Here is a 25,944-nt window from a genome sequence, read left to right on the forward strand (position 1 = left end):
AGAATCAGGATTCTCCACAGCTCGTGTTCAGTATCTCTATTCACAGTTAAGGTCCTCCTGCAGACATCATCTGTCCACTGTATCACTAGGCAAGTAGCAACAACTGTACACAGGGTGCTCGCCCAAGGCAGCGCTGGTCTAAGTACTTAACACAGATGTAATCCTGATAACCCAAATGAGGAAACTGAGGCAGATTAGAAAGTCAGCTTGAGTCACAGCCTGATGTTGGTGTTGTGGGGACTAACCCGGACAATGCAGCCCGGGGTCTGTGCTGACAATCCAGCAGAGATAACTTCTTATACGTGTAACATTAATCAGGACTACTTACACATCCATACATACAAAAATGACAGAGAGAAAAAGAAACTTTTAAAGAGAAAAATGACCCAACCGGTGTGGCTCAGTGGTTGAGCATCGGCCCATGCACCAAGAGGTCACCAGTTCAATTCCCGGTCAGGGTACATGCCCAGGTTGTGGGCCTGATCCCCAGTGGGGGGCATGCAGGAGGCAGCCAATCGATGTTCTCTCTCATCGGTGTTTCTATCTCTCCCTCTCTTTCCTTTCCTCTCTCTAAAATCAATAAAGAAAATATATATATATATATATATATATATATATATTTTTTATCCTCACCTGAGGACATTTTTCCTTTTTTTTTTCAGGTAGAGTGGGAGGGAGGGAAAGAGAGAGAGAGAGAGAGAGAGAAACATCGACGTGAAAGGGACACACTGAGTGCCTGCCACTCGTACAACCCAACCAGGACCGGGGACAAACTGCAACCGAGGTACATGCCCTTAGCGGGAACCAAACCCGGGTCTCTCTGGACCACAGGCCGACTCTCTAACGGCTGAGCCAAACTGGCCAGGGCAAGAAAAAATATTTTTAAAAAAAGAGAAAAATGGCCCTGGCCAGTTTGCTCAGTGGTTAGAGCGTGGGCTCATGGACCTGAGAGTCCCGGGTTCGGTTCCCGCTAAGAGCACATACCTCGGTTGCAGTTTGTCCCTGGCCCCAGTTCAGGTCATGTGGGTGGCAGCCAATAGATGTGTCTCTCTCACATCGATGTTTCTCTCTCTCTTCCTCCTGCTCTATCTGAAGATAAATGCAAAAATGTTCTCGAGAAAATATTAAAAAAATAAATAAAGAGAGAAATGTCTGTTCATCTTTAAGCTATTTCACTCAGTCTGGGACAATGTCAAGTGTAAAATGCATAATTATTATATTAACCACCAAGAAAGAAAAATAGCTATCAATTAAACAACAAAATACCGTTAACAGTCCCACGCAACATGTCACCTACAAGGGAGCTGACCACCCTCTTTCGCCCCCACCATGTTCAATTTCATGTCTAATAAGGGCTGAGAAAGGAGATTATTTCAATACCACTCTTTTCGGGAGGGGTTCCTCAATTCACTCCCTTTCCCCAATATAAAAAGGTTGAAAAAGAATTTAAAAAATTCACCTACATCTGTCTACTTCATTTTGTTAAATGTTTTTTGAACTACAAGTTTAGTTGCCATTAATAAAAATACTTTTTAGAGTAACTGAATCTAACAAAAAGAAATTCCATACCACTAGAAAGAAATCTTTAAACAATTTTAGTATAAGCAACTGTTCTTTGTCCAGTTGAATGGCAAGTATGTAAAAACGGGTATAAACATCTTGGTATACCAGTATCAAAAACTCCTGTCCTAAGCACAACATTTTCAAGGGTAACTATTTACTCCAACCCACTTATTTTGATGAATATTATGATGATTCCTAGGGTGATGATTATTGATACTATACATAGGACCAAACCACCTGACACACTGTGCATATGTGCAGAACTCCAAAGGTTGTTTACAGAAGCACTTTATAGACTTGATATTTTTGCCTCAGATGTATGGTTGGTGGGACATTTCTAAATTTGCTGTATTAACAAGGCTAAGTACCTGGTTGATTTCTGTGCATTAATTTCCCTGGCTACTAACAACTTTAAAACACTTCCTTATAAACTAAAGGCAAGAACATTACACCCCAGAAACAAGGGCAAAAACACACAATTTTCCTGAAGAAATAAACATAAATGATGAGACAGAGAAAGAGAGAAAGAAGAGGGGAGGGAAGAGGGAGGAAATGAGAAAAAAGAAGGGAAGAGGAAGGGGAAGAGGAGAGGGAAGAGAAGGAAGTATTAATACTGATCAATAATTTAAAAGCATTTTAAAATTAAAATGAACTTCAATTTCACCTATCAAATTGACAATCTGTTTGAATATAACAATCCAATGTTAGCCAAAAAAATAAAATAACAATGCAGACAACTTTCAAGCAGCGAAAGCTGTGCTTATGAGGATGTACATTAAATTGGTATAACTTTCCTGAACGTAAACAAACATTATGTACCAACAGAGTTAAAATATGTTATATATTAGCAAGTATAAAGTAAAACTAAAATTCATAGCTGTTAACCCAGCGATTCCATTTCTAATTTATCTATTCCAAAGAAATATTCAGAGGCTTATATAAATATACATTTACAAAAAGCTTATAAAACTATTTGTATTAGTGGGAAAAGTTTTAAAACAATAAGGACTACACACTCAACCAAATAGAAAAAATGAAATATGTACACATGAGGAAATACTATATTATTAAAAACATATTAGAAGTTTTAATGACAAGGGAAATGGATTGGTGAAAGAAGCTGAAACTAAATTCCATATAGTAGGATCGAGTAAAATTGAAGTTATTAATTTTATAAAGGGTAAAACATACATTTTCCCATACACAGAAAATCGATCAAACAAATGTATTAGTTATCTTCATGTAGAAAACAAAACGCATAGCTGATTATTCAATACAAGAGAAAAGCAAATTCATATAGACATTGCTAAGCTAATATTCCAATCAGAAAACTGTATCAGAACCAGCTAATATTTAAAACTGTTACAGAGCTCAGATTTCCCAGGGCTAAACATAATACTGATGCTTATTTTGAAAGGAGAAGAGTGATACATGACAAAGTGTCTGCATCCCACTGAACTGACCTAAAGCAGACAGTAAGGGATGCTGGCACAGAGACTGACAGCTGAGAACTGCTCTACTCCACAGTACTAAAAGAATGCAGGGAAGGGGCACTACAGGCCAGCTGAGTAAGTGGCAAGTGCACACCCAGGGAAAGGAGTGAGCAATCCTACAACACACCACAAGAGGCTCATGAGACAGCGGGGAGAGTTAACAGGCGCAGAGACAGTGCGAGGTTCTCTCCAGGACTGATGCCTCCTCCTGCCTCCTTTCAAGAGGCACCCACATGTTAGTCAACCAACATTTACTAGAAAGCGGATGTTGAAGGAAGTATTTACTATTCACAACCATTACAGTATTTATAAGAAAATGTCCCCCTCAATTCCTTCTCAGTTATTTCAAAGGATCCCTACAATTAATTGTCTATAAAATGACTCCATAGGAAGCTAGGTCAAGAACATGAGTATCATGATCCACTGGAAAAGACCTGTTGGGAATAGAGAAAAAACATGGACACTGGGTAAAAACTGCCGATTCCATATGTCAATGCGTGGACAGGAACACTCTAGACCCCCAGGCTTCCAGAGTGCCATTATTCTGAAACTTTGGGAGCAGCTCAAGGACCAGCCTTGACCTAGGAAGCACTCAGAGATCACATATGCCTTTCTTCAAACAACTGCTCCTTTTTAAATAGTCACTTTCACCAATGATTAAGAGTATAATAGTTTAGTTCTTCTTTAGAGACATCTTTGTTGAAATATTTTCACAAAGGCTTTGACCAAAATCAAATTCAATATAAAGATTTCAAAATTATTCATAATTAAAACCATTCAATATTTAAAACAAAGTCCAACTATCTGACATGAGAATGTTTACTATAGCTTTTAATTGTAAAATAACATTATAAAATATGCCTACCACTTAGTTTATGAACCAAAACAAAACACAAAGCAGACTTTAATTAAAACACTAAGTGGATGTTAAATGAGCCAGTGATTTATTAAATGACTTTCTTTCCTTAAAAGTAATTTTTTAAAAAATTAAAGTACACATATGAACACTACAGTGAAAAACAAATGTGATTCTAATATAAATTTCATGATCTAAACAAATCTAACTTGACTCAACTTTTTTTCTGATTTGCACTGAGGTCAAGATAAGCAATATTACAAATGTACCTTATCACAAAAGCCCAATCCAAAAGCACAATAATGAATCACTTTTCAGTTCAATTACTCTTCAGTACACTTTCACTTTGCTGAGCTGTTGTATACCAGAGCGTGAAGCTGCTGGTAAGCACGCACCAACGGGGACATGGGTTCATCACCTGCCTTCTTTTTTTTTTTATCCTCACCCAAGGATATTTTTCCATCTTTTGCACAGATAGAGTAGGAGGGAGAGAGAGGAAGAGAGAGAGAGAGAGAAACATCGACGTGAAAGGGACACATCGAGTGGCTGCCACCCGCACGACCAACCAGGGCCGGGGACAAACTGCAACTGAGGTACATGCCCTTAGCGGGAACCGAACCCGGGTCTCTCCGGACCGCAGGCCGATGCTCTAACCGCTGAGCCAAACCGGCCAGGGCCATCACCTGCCTTCTGATGGGGTTACCTGGCATATTTCTCAGGAGCTTCGCATTGCACATGTGCCCCTTTCGTATGTCAGTAAGGATATATTCCATCCGCTTAGCCCTCCACAGGAAGTTAAATACTCTTAGGTAGTGGCTCATACATTCTCGAGTAAATACCTAAAAAGAAGAGCAGAAGACAGGCTGATAGTATTCTGTGACATGAGGATTCTCCTAGTACAGGTCTCAATAATTTTTTCTTTTTTAACAAAAGAGCCAGAGAATAGACAATCAACTCTAATAGATGTTAAATAGTATATAAGCAACTGATATAGTACATTTTAGGAAAGTGTCATTGTATAACAACTACACTGATTATTTATGTGCTAAGCAGCATGCCAAGTAAACTCACAATGATAGAAGGTAGATATTTTTACACCAACTTTACAGATGGGGAAACAGAGGCCTAAGTAAGGTCACATAGCTAGTAAATGGTATACTGGGATTTTTAAACCTAACCTAATCCTAGTCTAAAATGCAGGGTCTTCACAAGTCCAAACATGTAGGCAGTTTTCTACTCCCACCACCTGAAGGATATGTGAGGTGCTGAATCTCGTGGAAGGAGGACCTAGAAGAATCTCTAGTCCAAAAAGAGGCCTCCCAGTTATTTTAACACATGTACTTACTGCTGTGGAAGACCATTTCATTGCTAATAGACAGCAGTTTCACCATCAGGGAGAATGAGCCCTGTGGGCAGGGATGGGGTGAGGCCTGCTCTCTATGCCCACCTCCCTCTTATGGTGGCCAGATTTAGAAAATAAAAACACAGGATACCCAGTTAAATTTAAATATCAGATAAACCATAAATAATTTTCTTGTGTAAGTATGTCCCACAAATAAAGGTAACAGGGTTTTCTGTAGATTTCAGCCAAACACTTTAGTGATGCAAATGTTTACACAGCACAGACATGGGCACGTTTTCATCCCTTCCTAATGCCGCCAGCACATTTAACGTGACATGATTTACAGAGAATCCATTTATATGTGCTATTAAAAATAACTGGTGCAAGCAGGGCCTGGGCACTCAGCAGCTGGTCTAGGCTGGGTATTCAGGAACACATGCTCTGCTTCTGCAGAGGTTACTTCTCACTCTTGAGCTCAGCTTTGTTCATTCACGCCTTTAGGGCTTAACTCACCTTACTGCCCTAGAACCTAGTCCATCATTCTCTTCTGCCCAAATCCCACCTGTCCCTCAAGGACAAGGGCCACACAGCCAGCCATTGTGGCTCAGTGTTTGAGCATTGGCCCCATGCACCAAGAGGTCGCCAGTCCGATTCCAGATCAGGGCACATGCCCAGGTTGTGGGCCAAATCCCCAGTGGGGGACATGCAGGAGATGGCCAATGGATGTTCTCGCTCATCAATGTTTCTATCTCTCTCTCCCTCTCCTTTACTCTCTCTCTCAAAAAATCAATAAAGAAAAAATAAAATAAACTTAAAAAAAAAAAAAAGGCCACACTTTTCTCTGTTCTCACCAATTTCCCTCTTCGCTTAGAACATTTACTGCTTAACTCTGAAAATTTTAGTGCTTAACTATAGAATGTTTTAACTTGTCTTATTTCATATATTCTTGGCACATTTCACCTGTTGCAAGGACTACTTGTTTATTCTTCTGTATGCCTTTTTGTGCCAGTATTTGGTAGGCACTCAATACTGATGATTACATGTCTATAGGAGTGATTAGGAGCTGCTCTGATAGTTCAACACCAACTATGAATGTTTTGGAGATTATCCACTTTGCTGGGCTGCTTATACTATTAACATTCTTACCATTATTTAAATGAAGGGTGATCAACTTAAATAATTTTACAAATAAAGGATTCTTTGCTATACAAATAATATCTTATAGGGCTCCTTTAAGTACCAAGCTCCAAGAGCACTTTTTTTTCTTTATTGCTTCTAGAGAGAGAGGAAGGGAGAGGGGGAGAGAGATAGAAACATCAATGAGAGAGAACATCGATTGGCCCCCTCCTGCATGCCCCCCACTGGGGATTGGGTCCACAACCTGGGCATGTGCCCTGACTGACTGGGAACCAAACTGGTGACCTCTTAATGCATGGGTCGAAGCTCAATCACTGAGCCACACCAGCTGGGCCCAGAGCACATTTAACATGACCTGATTTACAATAATTCAGTTTAATAACAATTTGTGTTCCACTGCATTTTTTTTTTTTCTTTATTGATTTTAGAGAAAGAAAGGGAGTGCGAGAGAGAAAGAGAAACATCGATAAGAGAGAACATCAACTGGCTGCCTTCTGCATGGCCCCCCTATGGGGATTTAGCCCACAACCTGGGCATGTGCCCTGACCGGAAATCAACCACTGAGCCACACAGGCCAGGCTCCACTGCATTTATATGGGGGAGAACATTCTCCACATTTTAGTTTTGCTAGGTATATGTTCTTTCAGTTTATCACCTACTATAAAATAAAGTTCAGATAAAATTAAACAAATAAGCTTCTGATACCTCATCTAACACCCTGGATATCAATGACAGAAATAAAAATATTTTATCCTGCCCACTGTCAAAAAAAGATTAAAGATAACCTTTCCACATCCTTCTTCACAGAGTTAATAACAAGCTAAAATTATATATGTTATATAAGATATAATTATAACTAATATATGTACCTATTATAACTAAATTCTGTACAAAATGACAATCTCAATTAATGAGAATAGAAAGTGAATAGATAATATGGTGAATTAAGTTTAACAGGGTAAAAGTAGAAAATTCATTTTCTCCTGAAATTTGACTCTAAAAGCATACTTTTAAAAGCAATAGTCCTTTTTTTTATCTTTCTTGTAACTTCTGTATACAACTGAATAAAATTTAACCTACTGATAGTTAAAAATGATTTCAATTTCTAAGATTAGTCTGAATACCTGCAGTTGTACAATGATAAGGCTATAGGTAAAGCCATGTAGCTGAAAATACACCAACCGAGGATATAAATTAACCCTAAGACTAGAACATCAAAGACCAGATATGCAAGAGATAGTTTCCCATATGATATCCCTGGTAGATCTTGCTCATCAAATATAAGACCCTTTTCTCCTTCCCAGCTCAGCCCCTCAGGTTGTACTATCAGCCCACTGGAGTTGGCACTGATTGGCCATAGACAGAAATGTATCCTAAATTTGTTTTATAAAATAAATGTATAATTTAAACTTCCTCTGACTCTACTAGAGCTTTCAAAAACCTAAAATTTTTTAAAATATAATACTGCACAATCATTTATATACAAGGTATGCAATGCATTAACTTTGATACTCCCTCGTAAGAGCTGCAATATTATGAAATAACACTGTATATAAAAACTATTTTAGTTTATCTATCACTCAAGACCCTTATATTTTGTGAAGTAATTGATACAACTGCTTTTACAATGGTATCTTTTACACTATGAAAAAATATGTAATGTATACATTATTAACAAATGAGGCAACACAAAAATTTCTAATTTAAATAATTTGTTAAAATATCCTCTTTTGTACATTTAAATTATTTAAAACTGTTTAGGATATAAGTCAAAGGTGAAAAAACTAACATTTTATTTCTGTCCTTGGTCTGCCCCATGTCTCTCTAAAAAAAATAAGTGTGTTTAAAATATGGAGTTTGAGATTTATAATCAGCTACAGAAACCTGTTTTACTACTGATTTATAGTTTTGGTCAAGGTATTCATCTTTTAAATATTTTAATAACTTAGCTTATTATTTACTCTGATAAGACAAGTTGAAGTTCTTAAACTATGAAGACTAATTTTCAATATGTCCAAATTTGTATTTGCTAGGTAAAGATACCACTTTTAAACATGTATGGCTTGCCCGGCCAGTGTGGGTCAGTGGTTGAGCGTCGACCCATGCACCAGGAGGTCACCAGTTCGATTCCCAGTCAGGGCACATGCCCAGGTTGGGGGCCAAATCCCCAGTGAGGGCATGCAGGAGGGGGCCAATCGATGTTCTCTCTCATTGATGTTTCTATCTTTCTCTCCCTCTCCCTTCCTCTCTCTCTCTAATCAATAAAGAAAAAAAAATTTTTTTTAATGTATATCTTGCTAAACCATTATTGTATGAGGTTGATATTTAAATAAGATTCCAATTATGTATCTTTTTTTAAAGAAATAAAGTTTAGGAAAGCAAAAACAAAAAAGTCAAAAACTAATTTGAATATGACCAAAAATTTAATTTGAGAGCAGTTATGCACTTAAAATATGGTAGATTTGATCTGGTCAAGTTTAAACACTGGTAACTTATCTGTAAAAGGAACTGCACCAGTAGCAACCATTTCACAGTAGACACAACAGAGTCATTTGTCAATGGCAAATCCGTTAACTCAAAAGTGAAAAGAGGAAGGGTATGACTTTGATGAAAGTATTCTAGTAGGATATGTGATTCACACCATGAGAGGCAGGAACAGCCATGGAGTCAAAATTCTGCAAGAACCGCTAAGGAGAAATTTTAGACCCAAATTATATTACTTATTTCCCAACAATTAAAAAAGTGAATGTCCTTTCTCAATATTTCAGATATAAAAATGACTGCAATGAGTTCAAAGAGGTATCTTGGTCAAGGAGAATTTATGCGAGTCTGAACAGAGAAAGAATAAGTGCTTAAGAAGGGGCATTTAAATTTCAGGCACAGAAAAATGCACCTCTGCTGGTCAATCCTTTATGATCTGGTAACTGTTAAAAGAAATAGTACTTTCCTTTAAGCACGGTAAAAGCACTATGAACAACAGTACTGCTATTTTCTCATCAATTGAAATGAATACTAAATATCAAATTTTGTCTAAGTAGTAAAAATACGACTCCCCTAAAATATATTTTATAGTTCCTTTCAAATTATCCTAAATTAGTTATACAGTCTAAGAATAATGGAACAAAATGAATAATGCATTTATTAAATACTTGCTGAAACCGGTGATAGAACAAATGCTATTTTTAAGAATTCTTAAAATAATACAGCATTTCAGCACTCATTAACGATTATTTAACACATACACAATTTTGGTTTAAGTATTCATTCACTGTGTATATCGTAGATGTCAAGTGATCAGTTTAAGTAGAAGTTCTTATAGAAGAAAGCCAATTCTACAACAAGATGTTTAGCATTCTAAACAGCCGTTGACTATTAAAAAAATACCCAGAATGATCTTACAGTTGCAATTGGTCCGTCAACATGGTAATCCAGGCTGAAGACATCCCACCCAGTGTCACCCGGAGACACCTAAGAGCAAAAACAAATAACTGCAGGATTTTCCACCACCAGCGTTAAGCTTAATGCTGAAGAATGTGTCAAATCCTCAAAGAAAAGGCAGTGAGATGAAGCACAATTTTTAAAAAATGTTCAATAACTTTGGTGTTAGCTACACGAGAGCAGAGAACTACTTCTCTTTGTCACCTCCTGGGTACTCAACATTCAGACTGTGACAGGCACATAATAGGTGCTCTACAGATATTTTGGAATAAAATGGCATATTTTTAAGTGAATATTGTAAAATGTGTTTAAAACTCATCGCCATTTTTTATTACAAAATCTACTCCCTTATATGTTCCAAATCCTTAAAAATCAACATTAAAAAAAAAAATCCAACAGGTTCTACTAATGGTCCTTCATCATAGCTAAGCAAACAGTATCTGATGTTTACGATACTCATTCCCCTAAGAAACGTTATCCTCTATCAAACTAAAACTAAAAACATCTATTTTTTATAAATATTATTATTATTCTATACATCTCTGTGCCTCCTATCAACATTACCATTAAAAGGACCTACAATTTACTAGGCATCTATGACATGCCACCAAGCACTGTAACAAGTGTTGTATGTTCTCTGCCCAACAGCCCTGTGAGGGGCCCCATTTGTAAGGTGAGAAGTGAGACTCAGTGTCGTGTAGATGGGCAGTGGCTTGTGCAAGGTGACACCATAACAGGCAATAGAGCGGGGATTCAAACCCAGGTTGTCCGCGTTTCAGTAATGACTCTTAGCCACTAGACTAGACGTGCCTTAAACACCATGGAAAACGATAGGGGGAAGTGTGGGTCCCAGTGAGAGCTGCTTTGTGTAGACCGTAGAGAACCCCAAGCTGTACCTCCAGCAGCCTCACATCCAGTCTTTTAAGGATCTCAGGACTGTCGAACTGGGCATTGGTCGCTCTGACAGCAGTTTCAAGAATTCCAGTCAAATTGTGTTGATACAAAGTTGTAGCTGGACGGACAAGTTCTGGTCTTAACAGATTTTTAAAAAAGAAAATGTTACTTGAATTCCTAATGAGCTGTGTAGAAACGTAATTTTATAAAAAGAATTCAAATTATAAAAACTAAAGACAAATGGAACCAATACAGTATCGTAACAAAACTTTCACAGAAGTAGCTATAAAGAGGATTTCACTAAGTATTTGGGGAAGTAAAGCATTACCTTAAAATCTCAACAATTTTGCTTCTGCTTAAATCGAAAATACTTAAATGTGCCATACATGTGAACAAATAAAGCTTTCCAACTTAAAACTGGCCTATAGTAGCATGAACTATTATAATTTCCTATATAGATCCAATAGGAGGAGGGGTCTTCATTAAATCAAAACAATCAAATTGGTGGATGTCATGATTCTAAAGGTTAAAAACTACCGCATTATCAGTCAACATTCCTGAAGGGGTACTAAAATCAGGGTTTCTAAATATGAAGTTGACATTTCTGTGACCAAGAGTTGACCAAGTTAAGGACACAGTCATCATCCCCAGGTGTGCATATAAATATGTCAACTGCAGGCCTTCATGGCAGTAAAATATCGGGCAGAGACACATGAAAAGGGGCATTAGCTCCACTCAAATAAAGGAGGCAAGTGAGATACTGATGGCATTCCCCTTTAAAACTAGAAACTTAAAACATGCTTTTGAGAAGAAATAAATTTTTCATTTAATACCAAAAACGAGTCAGCTAAATGTCTAGATCTGATCTAGAATGTTGCTATCCTCTAAATTTTACTTTAACTTTAAACTGTAAGAAACGCCTTACTAATCTCTAGCTGTGTGTCACCTGCATATCCACACATCCTCACGTGTACTGCCATTTTAGTCCTCTGGCATTTAAAGAACATTTCCCCTTTAAAAACTCAGCACCACTCACACTTCCAATAGGCACTGACCTCATAACTAGTATTTAACTAACTAGTAAACCCCTTCTCTACTTTGAGTGCAGACATGAGTAAGTGTAATCACTAAGAGTTCATGTTTAGCAGATAATCAACTCTTTCACGAGCTAATTAATCAAACAGCATTACCCGTGAGCATGTAGAAGGTAGTTATTGTAATATATGCCCCCAAAACCTAGATTATTTTTCATAGTAGAGGCAGGCTATAGGAGCTTACGTGACTGAAATAGAGCTTCTCAAAGTGCAGTCCTCACACCAGAATCATCACCTTCAGCTGGACCCTTGTTCGATATACATTCTGGGGCTCTAACCCAGATCTATAGAACCAGACTCTACGGGTGGGTCAGTGATCCACCTCAATAACCTCTCTAAGGAATTCTGATGCTCACTGAAAGCTGAGGACCAAAGGCCCAAAACAATTGCTTGATTAGCACAGGTATGATTGAAAGATACCATACTATTTTAAGTGTCGTAAAGAGAACACCAAAAAATAATTTCCATTCTTACATGCTTGAGTGAAAATCCCCATGCTGTGGCTCACACTCAGCATGCTCTCTCCCCAGGGCTGCTGGGAGCCCTGACTGTATCTGGAGGGTCTACAGTCTACTCCAGAGCCAGGAGCATGACAGGCTCCGCTATAGAGATATCTACATCGCTAAAGATGGAGGCGAAGGACACACATTTAACTAATGTCATGGAACAAAACAAAGAGTAATAACAGTTGTTTTCTGAGTTATTTTTATAACAAGAATCAATATAAACTAAAAAGTTCAGTTTCAAAAGACATCTTATATTTATGGCTACTTTCAAAGTAAAGCAGTAAATTGTGACTATGCCATGTGCACCTCGTACACTAGACTGTTGGTGCCACAGTGTTTGTTAAGAGCACACGCTTCTTCTGAGAACAAGCAAAAATAAAGAGCTGTGAACATGACAATGGGACAATTTTCTTTTCTGATTTTATCTTACCTATATGTTGTAAAGAATTCAACAAATTTTCCTCTAATGCCATTTATTCTTTAAACAAAAATTCTAAGACTCTTTATCATGTTGAAACCTACTGTATATTTATAAAAACAAAATGGTTTTCATACTTGAGCAAATCCATTAAGTGCCTTATGAAGTCTCCTTGACCGAGAAGCAAGTACCGCCTCATGGCCTGCATGTGGTCCAGCAAGCTATACTTTTTATTGAGAACATCCAATAGATACTTGCTGGTCTCAAAATAAGCTGCATCAATTTTCCCCTGAAATGCATTTTCCAAGTCTGTGAATAAGTCTGCAGCTGTAAAGAACAAAAGGAAAAAGTACACATATATACATAATTTGTATTTTAACAAAGCTGACATCCAGCTAGATTTACAGCAAACATCCGCATTGTAACCTACAGGAGGACTCCTAACAGCACTGTTCATCACTTCACAGACTTAAAGTTCAAATTACCTTCTACAACGTAACACTCAAAATCTCACTGAAACACTTTGCTAAAAATTGCAAAGAGAACAGGGTGGGTCAGCGTTGAACCACCTGAATATGCCTACAAGACATTTCAAAACTAGTTTCACAACAAACCAAAGTGGTACATATTACGAGCTTTGCAATTGTGAAACTCAGTGTAATAAAGATTAGGTCCTGTTATCATGCAGCCATGTCAGAGAATCAGACAGTAAACTTGAGGGAAAATTTTGGAGATTTTCCAGAGGACATGTAATAACAGCAGAATGTCACCAACAAAGAAGTCTAACTGGAAGCAGTAACGTAAATAATTAATAAATAAATAAATAAAATTTTAAAAACAGCATTTCCATAGCTTTCTATTGAAAAGAAACTGCATGTGAAGATTAATAGAGCTTTGCAATGCTAATTTGCATCACAAAACCATTTATATCTAAATACTTGATTTTATTCAAAAACCATAACACCTGAATTAGCAAATAATCCCAATGTCAAGAAACAATCTAATATTCAAAAACGGTAGTGTACTACTTGTTCAAGATTAAGCAAGAAGAGGCAAGGTCTCTGGATCCAGTTGAAGTCTTCCCCACTACCTTAGTTACCAATTTGAAAATATCAGAAGACTTTAGGATTGTTTTTGGTTTGTGCTTCAGAGTAACAGACCCATTAAGAAAAACCTATTTTGGCACTTCCACTATTCCAATTACACATTAACAGGGGAAAACCAGGGTGTCCATAGTGAGGAAAACATACCCTATTTTCTGTAGAAGGGCCTCCTGCCCTCCCAAGGGTGCCCAACTTTGGTGTATAATTAACCTCAGATACCAACTTTCCATCCACAATCCTGCAGGTAATGGCTTTTTGGATGGATTATATGGAGTGGCTGTTGTCTAGTGTGTCACCAAGATGGAAGTCGTCTTCTTCTTCTTCCAGCAGGTGATGGTATGTGGCAATCTCAGCCTCCAGTTTGACCTTGATGTTCAGCAGGGCCTCCTACTCCTGGGCCTGGGGCTGTCCCTCTGCCAGGTCTGGACCAGCTCTGACTCCAGGGGCAGCAGGATCCAGCTGAGCTGCTCCATCCATGGCATAGTGCGTCTCCACCTCCCTCAGGCTGTTCTCCAAACTGGCCTTCACATTTCTCATGGAATCCAGGTATATCTCCAAGGACTGGACCATCTGTCTCAGCTCCATGAGTGTCATCTCCACAGCTTCTATCTCAAGGGTCTGTGAGGTGACTGCTGTGGTGCTCTCCTCAACCTGCTGGGACCAGTACTTGTCTAGATACTCTCAGTTCTTTCGAACCAACTTGTCATACTGGGCCTGGATATCCACCAAAATCTTGCTGAGGTCCTGAGATCTGGCGCATCCAACTCCACAGTAAACCCAGAGTTGTTGATCTAGTTCTGTAGACCATTTACTTCCTCCCTGTGGTTCTTCTTCATGAAGAGCTCCTCCTTGAGAGCTTCAATCTCTGTCTCCAGATGCAGCTGAGTGACACTGGTGTCATCAGTGACCTTTCAGAACCTGATGATGTCATTCTCCACAGACTAATGCATGACCTGCTCCCTCTCATACCTGACTCTGAAGTTATTATCAGTAGCAATATGGGGCACTGTCAATCTGCAGAATGATGAGGGCAATGTCCACAGAACTTGAAAAAATCTGAGCCCTCTGGTCCTCAATGGTCTTGAGACAATGCCTCCTATCTCTGACCTGGGGTCCCTTCTTTGCTAGGTATTCCCAGATTTTGCTCTCCAGTCTCTGATTATCACCCTTTCCAGGTAGGAGGCCAGGCAGTCATTCAGGCATTGCAGAGCCTCCTTCTTACTTAGGATGCCCCCTATGCCCAGGAGACACCCCGCTATTCCCATAGCCAGGCTCCCGAACTCCCAGCTGCCCCATACACGGGTACAGTAGGACATGGAGATCCAGGAGCCTGAGTCCTCAGCACCTGCATAGATGCTGGCCATGATGCTGGCCGGCTGGACCCAGAGGCTGGGCATCTGCATGGAGCCCAGGGTCTGGTGGTTTGTGGAGAAGCTGGAGCGGGTGCTGAAGCTCATTTATTCAGGGAGGAAGACGAGAAGCCGAGACTCAGGTTCAAGCAGCCTCCATGCACATCTAGATTATAAACTCATGAAAGGCACAGCCATGGTGAATTCATATTATCTCCCCTATAGCTACCACAGAGTCATATGCAAAGTAAACCTGAATGAACCAAGATGACAATCTAAATAGCAAATACAGCCGAGACACAAAATACCATTAAATTGTTGAGGCTGGGACAGGCAGTAAATAGAAAAAAGAAAAGAAAACAGCAGTGAATGAGGAATAACCATAAATGATTTAATGCAGGCAGAAATTTATGCAAAATTTTCAAAACAATAAACATCTGTAAATCCTTGCTGTTTTCTGGACAAGTCTCTGAGTTCCAAAGTATGGCTATCATTAGCAACATTTTTTCCTTATGCTCTTATTTTGGTATATTATAACTACATAAGAAAAGTAATACATGTCCAGCTAGAGTGGTTCAGTTGGTTAAACATCACCCTGTGCACCAAAAGGTTGCTGGTTTTGATTCTAGGTCAGGCACATACCTGGGTTGCAGATTTGATCCCTGGTCAAGGCACATACAAAAGACAACAGATCTCTCTCTCTCTAAGCATATCCTCAGGTGAGGATTAAAAAAAAAAAGTAATACAAATAAGCGTTAAACAGCTACACCTATTCTAAAATTCATTGTTTAACTCTGTATAAAAAGGGTAATTCAAAATTCGCTTAGTAATAGACACTTTATACACATTACATGTGTATTAAGGTATTTTGGGATAATTTAGAAAATGTGTCAGTTCTGTTGAACAAAAAATACTTCAAGCAATATATAGCATCGTTATCACTGTCACCACCACTGCCATCACCACTGTCACCATCCATCACCACCACCATCACCATCACCCCCACCACCACCATCATCATACCATCTTGGGGTGATTCTGCAGACTTGGTCACAGCTATCATCTTGGTAGTGGGCGTCTGGTCATGACAAACCTGGTGCAGGAAATTTATTGATTTTCCTATCAAAAGGACCTAAAAAAGGGAAATATCCTAGAATCACCTTTATATAAAATTAAAATGATCAACTGTCCAACTACAACAAATATTCATAAGAAACAAATTAACCGTTGATTTTAAAATAAATAACAAGAACATATGGGATGGTATGAAGTGAATTTGAGGAAGTGAAAGATGTTATTAACAAACTTGTATTAGTATGTTGATGTATCCATCCATATATACTTCACCTCAAGAATGCTAATCCTAATATGCAAGAAAATTTTAACTGAAGATTTTTTTCACATGATCTAGGTAGATACAGCATTAAAACATCAAAATCCCAAAAGTCTATTCTAATCCTACCTTCCTAGATTGATCCATCGTAATAAATGAAGGAATCATCGATTTCCTTAAAGTATACTTGTCATGCCACAGTCGATCTGTTTTAACTGTTGGATCTGATGCTACAAAAAACTGGAAACAAAGAGGCATTGAAACATTAAAAAGTAATATGTATGGCAAAATATTATCTAACAGCAACATCAAACAATGTTATTCTACAAAGCAAAGTTCTACAGATACAGGGAAACTTACCATTTATATACTAAAACTTGTTTTAGAAAGCATTTTCGATAGATCTCTCAAAATTAATCACATATTCCCCAGATTTTTAAAACCAAAGTATAATGAGAAAAAATTCAGCTCTTTCTTGAAGACTTGTGAGCCTCATTATGAGTATCAATTATGGCCTCTGCCGTTAACATCGAAGATCTAAAGGTGAGGGCTTCCAAATCTGCTTCTGACTTTAGTAAAAACATACCACTTTCTAGAGCTGCTTGAATATTCAATTCACGCCTGCTTCATAGTTTCTCTGTCTATGCTCCTTCCATCTACTCAGCTGTGTCTCCCTCCACCAGTGTGCTGGGCCTCTGTAGGCTCTTTCTTGCAGAGCCCCTAAGTCTGGAACAGAGATGCCTAAGCTAACATACTCTACTCAGACTGCCAGCTACAGGGAGACCATGACATAAGGGAATGGACAGCACTAGTCTACTAAATGGCATAAAAGGAAGTGACCTTCTCTTGGTAGCTCTCCCCAAAAACCACCTATGCTCAGAAGCTTCTCCCCAGTCTATCATGCTTCTCACCTTTGCTTTCCCTACCAACCAGCCTGATCGTTGACATCAGGAGGAACACAGGATGGTAAAGAGAAAACTAAATTGCTATTGTTTACACTTCATCTGCTATTCCAAAGAGGCCATTCTCATTTTTAACTCATATATCCCAATAGATTTGTGCTTTTATTTCTATAAACTCAATTTCTAATATCAGAACTGCTAAGTCAAAGTAATATTTAATTTGTATAGATGCCAAATTTCCTTTCGAATTACTATGTCGACTGATATTCCCACCAGCAGGATACTCTGTATTCAGCATCCTTGCTCGTTTTAGATTTTGCCAATCAGTTAAGTAAAATCATGATTGCTTAGACTGCAACTTTACTGACAACAAAAGTTGAGCCTGTTTTCACAATGCTGATTGCCATTTACTTTTCTTCTTCTGTGAATCATCTTTTCATATCCTTGACCTATTGTCTTTTTATCAACAGTTTTTGTTATATCAGGGATAGTGACCATTTGTGAACCATTAAGTATTACAAATTTAATTTTCCCAAGTTAATTATTTACCACGTTTGTGCTATGTTCCATGTTTGTGTTTTGTTCTACTTTTGTGTTTTGCAGGTAAATGTCTTCCTTTATGACTTCTGAGTTTCCTATATTCCTAAGATCTTACCAGTCTCAGATTACAGAATACTCCCTTATTTTCTTTCAGTATTCCAATTGTGTTATTGTTATTATATAGATCTTTCTTGCCTTTAGACTTTATCTTAAATATAGTGTGATGGGGGGAGGGGGGTCTCTGTTTCCTTCTAGACAGAACTGTCTCTTTAATGGCCAGGACAGCACCTTTTACTATACCATCCTTTCCTGAGCTAGGGATGTCTCACCAGAAATTATAACTAATTATATCAATAGATTAAAAGGGGGAAATTTGACTATATCAAGAGATCAAGAGGAGATATTTGATGATGTCTTTATTTACCATCCTCCAATGGAGACCAATTTAGCTTTTTGTTTGATCATCATGAATATGAGTTTAAGTATATCTAGAGTTTCAATCCATTAGTTATCCTTATTGGAGCTGCATGTTCTCATTCTGGGATGATGGGAGCATCTTCAAAGCTGGCTCTTGAGTCCTCAAGACTTCACCTGAGTAGTCTCCTTGCTTCTGGTTTCAAAGGTGCTCTAGGCTCATCTTGTTCATTTCTATCCCAGACCTAGAATCTGTCAGTTCACCAAGAAGCCCTAATTTCTTCTGTAGAGAAATGGCATTTGGACGGCAACGTCAGTACTTGAGTTTTTTCAGTTAGAAGCTGGATAGTTTGAGGCTCAGCACAGGCTATAGTATACGTGGCAGCTTAATTCCTCAGGCGGACTACAAAATCCATTTAAGTCGTAACATACCTAAAGTGTCTTTTTAGTGATACTTACATAGATTCCAAATCAGGAATGGGTGAACAGCACACAACTTTAACTATGAAGGTGCATCCACAGACACAAAATGGATTTAAAGAATTTAAAATATATTTTTAGTATTTATATAGGAATACAAAATTAATGGTTTCCTTGCAAAATTTAAGGAACCAAATTAACCCAAGAAAAGAGAGAAGGGAGAAGGGCTCTAAAAAGAGCAATAGGTTTAGATGTTATCACTAAGGCCAAATCCACACTTTTAAAACTGGAGTGTAATGAAAACAAATTAAGAGCCTACTTTTTTAAAGTTATCATTCTTATGTTATTTAAAGTATTCTACATCACAGAAAAATGTACAGAATGTTAGTTTAGTTTATGAATCCTGTATAACACTAGCAAAAGTTGATAAAATACCTAAAATAGAAACTATAGGCCAGTTTCATTTGCAAATATAGATGAAATTCTGAATAAAATATTATTCTTACATTACTGGGATAAAATATTTTTGGTCAGAGCATAAGCAAGGAAATATATAATGAATTATAAAGCATTATCATGTAGTCATTTAAAATAAAGTTTGTGCCCTGGCCGGTTTTGCTCAGCGGTTAGAGCATCGGCCTGCGGTCCCGAGAGACCCGGGTTCGGTTCCCGCTAAGGGCATGTACCTTGGTTGCAGTTTGTCCCCGGCCCTGGTTGGTCGTGTGAGTGGCAGCCACTCGATGTGTCCCTTTCACATCGATGTTTCTCTCTCTCTCTCTCTTCCTCTCTCTCCCTCCCACTCTATCTGAACAAAAAAATGGAAAAAATGTCCTCAGATGAGGATGAAAAAAAAAAAATAAAGTTTGTTCTTAACTATCACAAACCCATCTGAGAACCTGATAAAAAATATAGATCTTCTTCCCAGGAAAATGTATGTATGTGTGTGTGTGTGTGTGTGTGTGTGTGTATCCACAAAAACACATAATTCTATATACTACTCAGGAGCTTCAGAGATCACATTTTTTGTTGTTGTTGTTGTTCAGGTAGAGTGGGAGGGAGAGAGAGGAACAGAGAGAGAGAGAGAAACATCGATGCGAAAGGAACACATCGAGTGGCTGCCACCCGCACAACCGACCAGGGCCGGGGACAAACTGCAACCGAGGTACGTGCCCTTAGCAGAAACCGAACCCGGGTCTCTCAGGACCGCAGGCCAACGCTCTAACCGCTGAGCCAAACCGGCCAGGGCCAGAGATCACATTTTAAGAAGACTTGGCATATTTATTTATTTTTATAATTTTTTATTAATTTATTTTTGTTACAGATGTTTCTCCTTTTTTCCTCATTGACACACTCCTCCCCACCCCCCTCCCCCACACACTTTGTTGTCCATGTCCATCGGTTATGCGTACATGCATATAAGTTCTGTGGTTTATCTCTTCCCTCCCCCCACCAACCCATCTTGGTATAAAAGAATAATATTTAATGACATGAAATTAGTTTATTTACTTCATGTAAAAAAAGTTTATAAAATACTATGCATGGTCCCAGTTTCTTAGGTATAAGGAAATGTATTTCTAGGTCATTTTCTAAGTCCTAGTCCTTAATAGAAAAGCCTCTTAAATATTCTTTTATTTTATTTGTGGTTAACAGTTTTGTACTTCACATTTTTTTAACGGCACCACCCAGTCTCTTGTTTCTAGCTAGTCATCTTCAAAGTGTTGCTATTTCTTACTGGTAGTAAAAATGGTTCTGTTGCATAAAAAAAAATTTTTTAAATAAAAAAATATTATGCATGATATGATACACACATAGAAATAAACAAGAAAAACTCGAAAAAGGGATATATACAAATATTAACAGAGGTTATCTATTATGAGATTACTAATAAATTTTAATTTTCTATTGTTTATATGCTTAAAATTTTTTTAATTGCACAAATATTTTTAAATCAGAAAAGAAAGTTGTTCAAAAGAATTGAGTAATTCAAACCAATGAATAAACATAATGTACCGATAAGAACTGTTTTGGTGACATCATTTTCCCTGGGCAACTAACTATAAAAAAGCTGCTTCTTCTGTTCACACAAACCTAATACCAAGGGTAAATATTTAAGGAAACAAAATGTTTAATGATGTCAAGGTCTTATATTTGTTCCTCATAAGTTAGGGCTAGATGATATCGATTACATACAGTCTCCTTTATAAGTAAGTATTTGAATAAATGCCAACATTTTTATGAACACGATGAGAGTGCTATGTTTATTTTCAGGTCATATTTCTTATCACTGGGTACTAATTTAATTTACTAAAGTATTTATTGATCTTTATTTTTCAGTTTTTAATTTATATTCCCTTTCTAATTTTAAACACATACCTAATGACTGTTTTTGAGGGATAAGCAATACTACTATAATGAGACTATCATCACTTTAACATATACTTAAATTATCCTTGATAGAAATAAAAACATGTTATAATCCCACCAGGAGTACTAATCTAAAAGGTTACTCAATCATCATGCTATGACTGCTCTATAGCTTGCCATACAACAGATTAGATTAATTGCATATAAACTGTTAATTGCATATTTATCTGTTATTCACTTAGACAGAAGAGCCAGTTTCTACAAACACACTAATTTATCCTGAGAGTTGGAGTGCAGCAGAATTTTTATCAGTACGAACAATAAGAAAATTTAATTTAAAACATAAAAACCTTAGACAATTCTGTCTTCTTTAGAAGTTATGAAAGCATCACTTCAACTGAGGGCAAAGTAGCATACAATTACTCTACTAGCAAACATCCCGTAGCAAACACTGAGAGGAATAGGTACATCTTAGAATTTAATTAATCTTGTGAAAAATATATAGAGGAAAAAATCAAGGTCAGAATATAATTGCAATATGCTTTTATTTTATTGATGCATTTTCCACTCAAGGTTCTTTAATTTCCAGCATTATGTCAAACACAGAAAGAACTGAGGGGAAAAATAAAACATAATTGTACCACAGTTTCTCATTAACTGTTGGGCAAATGCCAAGGCCTCCCCTCTAAAAACAGAAATGAAGAGGGTAATTTTCTTAGCAAGCAACTTAGTTTCTAAGAACCAGATCCATTAATACAGACCACAAAAGACCCAACTTCAACTTGTCAATCCTGCAGGCAAATACCAAGAGACCCACACCTAGAGAAGCTAAAATGGTTCTGAACCAGAGGAAGGGGTGAAAGGGAACTGACGAGGTAAACTGATAGATTACACTAGTTCAGTAGTGGGGCATAAAAGGACCAAAATAAAAAGGTATTTATATGGGAAACTTTTAAATTTCAATAATTATCAGCAAAAGTGTAAAAGGAACAAAACAATAAGAGAGCTGAATGGATCGATCCACAGAGATAGTCCCAAAAGCAATCCCTGTAATATCATTTAAGTAAACATTTGAAGCAAAATTAAAAATTTTCAAATTTTGAAAGCAATAGATTTTACTTTTAATTTTTCCATTCTTTTCCTTCTCCTAGTTGAGGCCCATATCCTTTATAGCTTTGCCAAGTTTATCTGAAAGGCAAAAAATAATAATAAAAAATTAACAATGAACTATCTTATTCTTGCCTTGAACATGCTGGCATACTTGTTTTCCTCACTCAGATTATCAGAGAGAGAACCCAAGTGAGCTACTAAAAAGCCTAACAACAACAAAAAATTTGGTTTTCTTCTACAGTGACACCTTTTAAGAGCCAAAAATGGCCCAGCCAGTGTGACTTACTGGTTCCCATGCACTAAGAGGTCACTAGTTCAATTCCTAGTCAGGACACTTTCCAGTCAGGACACATGCCCAGGGTGTGGGCCAAATCCCCAGTGGGGGGCATGCAGGAGGTGGCTAATCGATGTTCTCTCTCATAGATGTTTCTTCTTCTCTCTCCCTCTTCTTGTCCCTCCTTCTCTCTCTAAAAAATCAATAAAAAATAAAAATAAAAAAAAAGAAGAGCCAAAAATAATTAGAAACCTCTCCCCAAATGTTGAAAGTACTTTCTACACTAATCATTCAGGATATATGTAAATTCTTATAGCCATCTATTTTGCCTGCCTTTGCGTTTCATCAAAATACAAGAAAAATAAAAGTTGGACTCCAGTCCCTGCACTACTGGACTAAGGGATATCATTTTTATAGCTAAAAGTAAAATGTCAACCAGTGGACCCAGAGGCCGATTTTAATGATGCCACACTAAAAATAGCGAAGCTCACAGTCCACCTGAAGTTTTTATTTCAGATTAAAAAGAGTAAAAACTCATCCTTCGGTTGCAAATCAGCCAAACCCAGAAGCAGTTAAGGCGGGACACTGAGCATCACTCAGCAGCAGGAAGGGAAGAGAAAGCCTTTCCTGGAAACAGGTAACCTTGGGCATTTGAAAGAACTTTCCGGGACAACAGCAACAAAGCTACTTACACCTAAAGTGAGCTCTGAATAGCCATCAGAGAGAGCCTAATGCAGGCAAGTTACTGAGGAGGAGCGCACAGCTCAGCCATAGAGAAAGAAGGTCCAAGAAGCCAGACAAACACAGACAAGGGCAGAGGTGATTCCCACGTGTGACTGGCATTCACCAGGGCCGAGGCAGGAAACCTAGAGATGAACGTTCACATTCACACATGTGATAACTACAGAAAATTAGCTCCATTCCACAGTATCAGGACCAGTTCATAACTTTTCTTGTAGGTTTGGTTCTGGGGGTGTTTTGACTTGGAGTCCACAGAACAAAAGGCAGTGAACTTGGAAGGAAGGTAATTACACCTTATTTGCACTATCCTATATCTGAAATTGTTTTTCCTTCAAATAACAAATCACAAATCCAGTGACTTTGTCACCAATGGAAAACATGTATTTCCACATGGCATGTGTTGCTGCACACACTTTAAAATAACACTAATCCATCTCTTTGAGTGTTAATAAAATCACACATCTATTACTATATTACTAATTTAATATTAGTAATGTCATATAATGTAGAAACACTACATTAAAAAAGTTCTTTACTATAGAATTTCTATAGTACATACTGTTTCCTTTTTTTAAAAAATTTTTTAATGTTTTTTCTTTATTGAGTTTTAGAGAGAGACAGAAACATCGATGAGAGAGAACATCGATTGGCTACCACCTGCATGCCGCCCACTGGGGATTGGGCCCACAACCTCAGCATGTGCCCTTACCAGGAATCGAACTGGCGACCTCTTGGTGCAGTCAACCACTCAGTCAACTACTGAGCCACACCAGCCAGGCCTGTTTCAATTCTTAATTGACTATCGAACGTTTTTTTTCTTACAGAAAAATTCCCAAATATTCTACAAATGATTGCTGGTGTGGAATAAGGTGGCACTCTGAATTCCTCTCCTTTTCATCACCCCAACCTTTAGGACAAATTCTGCACATGTCCCACTCAAGCCTGGTTGGTGCTGCAAGGAATCAGAGGCCGGGCATACCAGCTCAAGTGCTGCTGCACATCGCAAACACCAAAGAGATCTGGAAATCCTTCAATCCCCTATGAGGTTCCCAAGTGCGACCAAAGGGACTTGCAGATTCAGAACCACTGAGCTCTACTTAGGCCCAGTGAATACATGGTAGATGGCAAGGAAATTCCTAAATCAGCAGTGAGGCAGAAAACTGAGCAAATGAACCAGAAAGTAAGTTCAATCTTAGGAGCCAGATGTAGCTGGCATCCCTTCACATAATATAAAAATCACTATTTTAACTTTTTTAAAGCATGTAATTCAGTAGCTTTTAGTATTATTCACAATAATGTTGCGCAACCATCACCACAAATTCCAGAACATTTTTATCACCCAAAAGGAAACTCCTACCCATTAAGCTGTGATCTCCCCTATCCCTCTCCCCGACAATCCTGACAATGTTACTTTGTCTCTATGAGTCTGCCTGTTCTGCACATTTCATGTAAATTAAACTACACAATGTTGACCTGGCTTATTTCTCTTAACCTAATATTTTCAGTATTCATCCATGTTGCAGCACATGTCAGAATTTCATTCCCTTTTGAGGCTGAATACTATTCCACTATACGTACATACATTTTGCTTACCCCTTCATCAGTTGATGAGCATTGCTGTTTCTACTTCCTACTTCCTATGAATAATGTGCTGTGAATATTCATGCACAAATTTTTATTTGAATGTATGTTTTCACTTCTCTTGGGTCTATGTTTACCTTTCTGAAGAACTGCCAAACTGTTTTCCTCAGTGGCTCTACCATTCTATATTCCCACTAGCAATGGTTGAGGGTTCTAATTTCTCCAAATCCTCAGTTACGTTTTTTGTTGGGGGGGGGGGGGTTGGTAATACCATCCCAGTGAGTGTGATGTGGTATCTAACTGTAATTTTTATTTATATTTCCCTGAGAACTAATGATGATCATAACAATTTCCAGTGCTTATTGGCCACTTATACATCTTCTTTGGAAAAATATCTACAAGTACTTTGCCTATTTTTAATCAGGTTATCTTTTTGTTGTCAAGTAATAATTGTTCTGCAAATATTCTCAATACTAGACCCTTACCATATATGATTTGTAAGTATTTTCTTCTATTCTGTAGGTTCTTTGTACTTTCTCGATCATGTACTTTGATGTACATAAGTTTTTAGTCATGATGAAATCAAATTTATTTTCTATTGTTGCTTATGCTTTTGGTGACATATCTAAAAGAACTATTGCCTAATCCACAGTCACAAAGATTTATACCTATATTTACTTCTAAAAGTTTTATAGTTTGAGGTGTATAATCTATTTTGAGTTAATTTTTATATAGGGAATGCAACTGAGGTCCTAATGCATTCTTTTAATGCAAATATCCAGTTGTCCCAGCAAGATTTGTTGAAAAGACAATTCTTTCTCCTTTGAGTGGTCTTGGACATTTCTTGAAAATCAAGTCAACAAAAATGAATGAGTTCACTTCTGGACTCTCAATTCTACTCTGCTGATCTACCAGTCTATGGTTATATCAGTACCATACTGTTTTGATTAGTTTGCAATTTAATATGTTTGAAATCAGAAAGTGTGAGTCTTTCAACTTTGTTCTTTTTTTCCCAAGAGTATTTTGGCTATTTGGGGCTCCATGCCCTTCCATACCAATTTGAGAATCAGCT

At 37.7% G+C, this 25,944-nt stretch overlaps 1 protein-coding gene across 3 annotated transcripts in view; it reads right to left on the minus strand.

Moving 5' to 3' along the window:
* TUBGCP3 (tubulin gamma complex associated protein 3) overlaps positions 1-25,944 on the minus strand; it is a 92,852-nt gene that overhangs the window by 21,951 nt on the left and 44,957 nt on the right. The window contains exons 12-18 of one of the 3 annotated variants that reach the window (XM_036249856.1): positions 16,656-16,766; positions 16,217-16,325; positions 12,879-13,068; positions 10,726-10,861; positions 9,791-9,859; positions 4,596-4,751; positions 4,217-4,330 (exon numbers count right to left, since the gene is read on the minus strand). In XM_036249856.1, coding sequence (XP_036105749.1) covers positions 4,232-4,330; positions 4,596-4,751; positions 9,791-9,859; positions 10,726-10,861; positions 12,879-13,068; positions 16,217-16,325; positions 16,656-16,766 — 870 coding nt within the window. In that variant the 3' untranslated portion in view covers positions 4,217-4,231. Of the gene's footprint in view, positions 1-4,216; positions 4,331-4,595; positions 4,752-9,790; positions 9,860-10,725; positions 10,862-12,878; positions 13,069-16,216; positions 16,326-16,655; positions 16,767-25,944 lie in introns of those variants that run through there. The other 2 variants (XM_036249855.1, XM_036249857.1) reach the window with 2 other exon arrangements.

This window comes from Molossus molossus, unplaced genomic scaffold (genome assembly GCF_014108415.1).
Source record: "Molossus molossus isolate mMolMol1 unplaced genomic scaffold, mMolMol1.p scaffold_m16_p_9, whole genome shotgun sequence".
In the NCBI taxonomy this organism is placed as follows: Eukaryota; Metazoa; Chordata; class Mammalia; order Chiroptera; family Molossidae; genus Molossus; species Molossus molossus.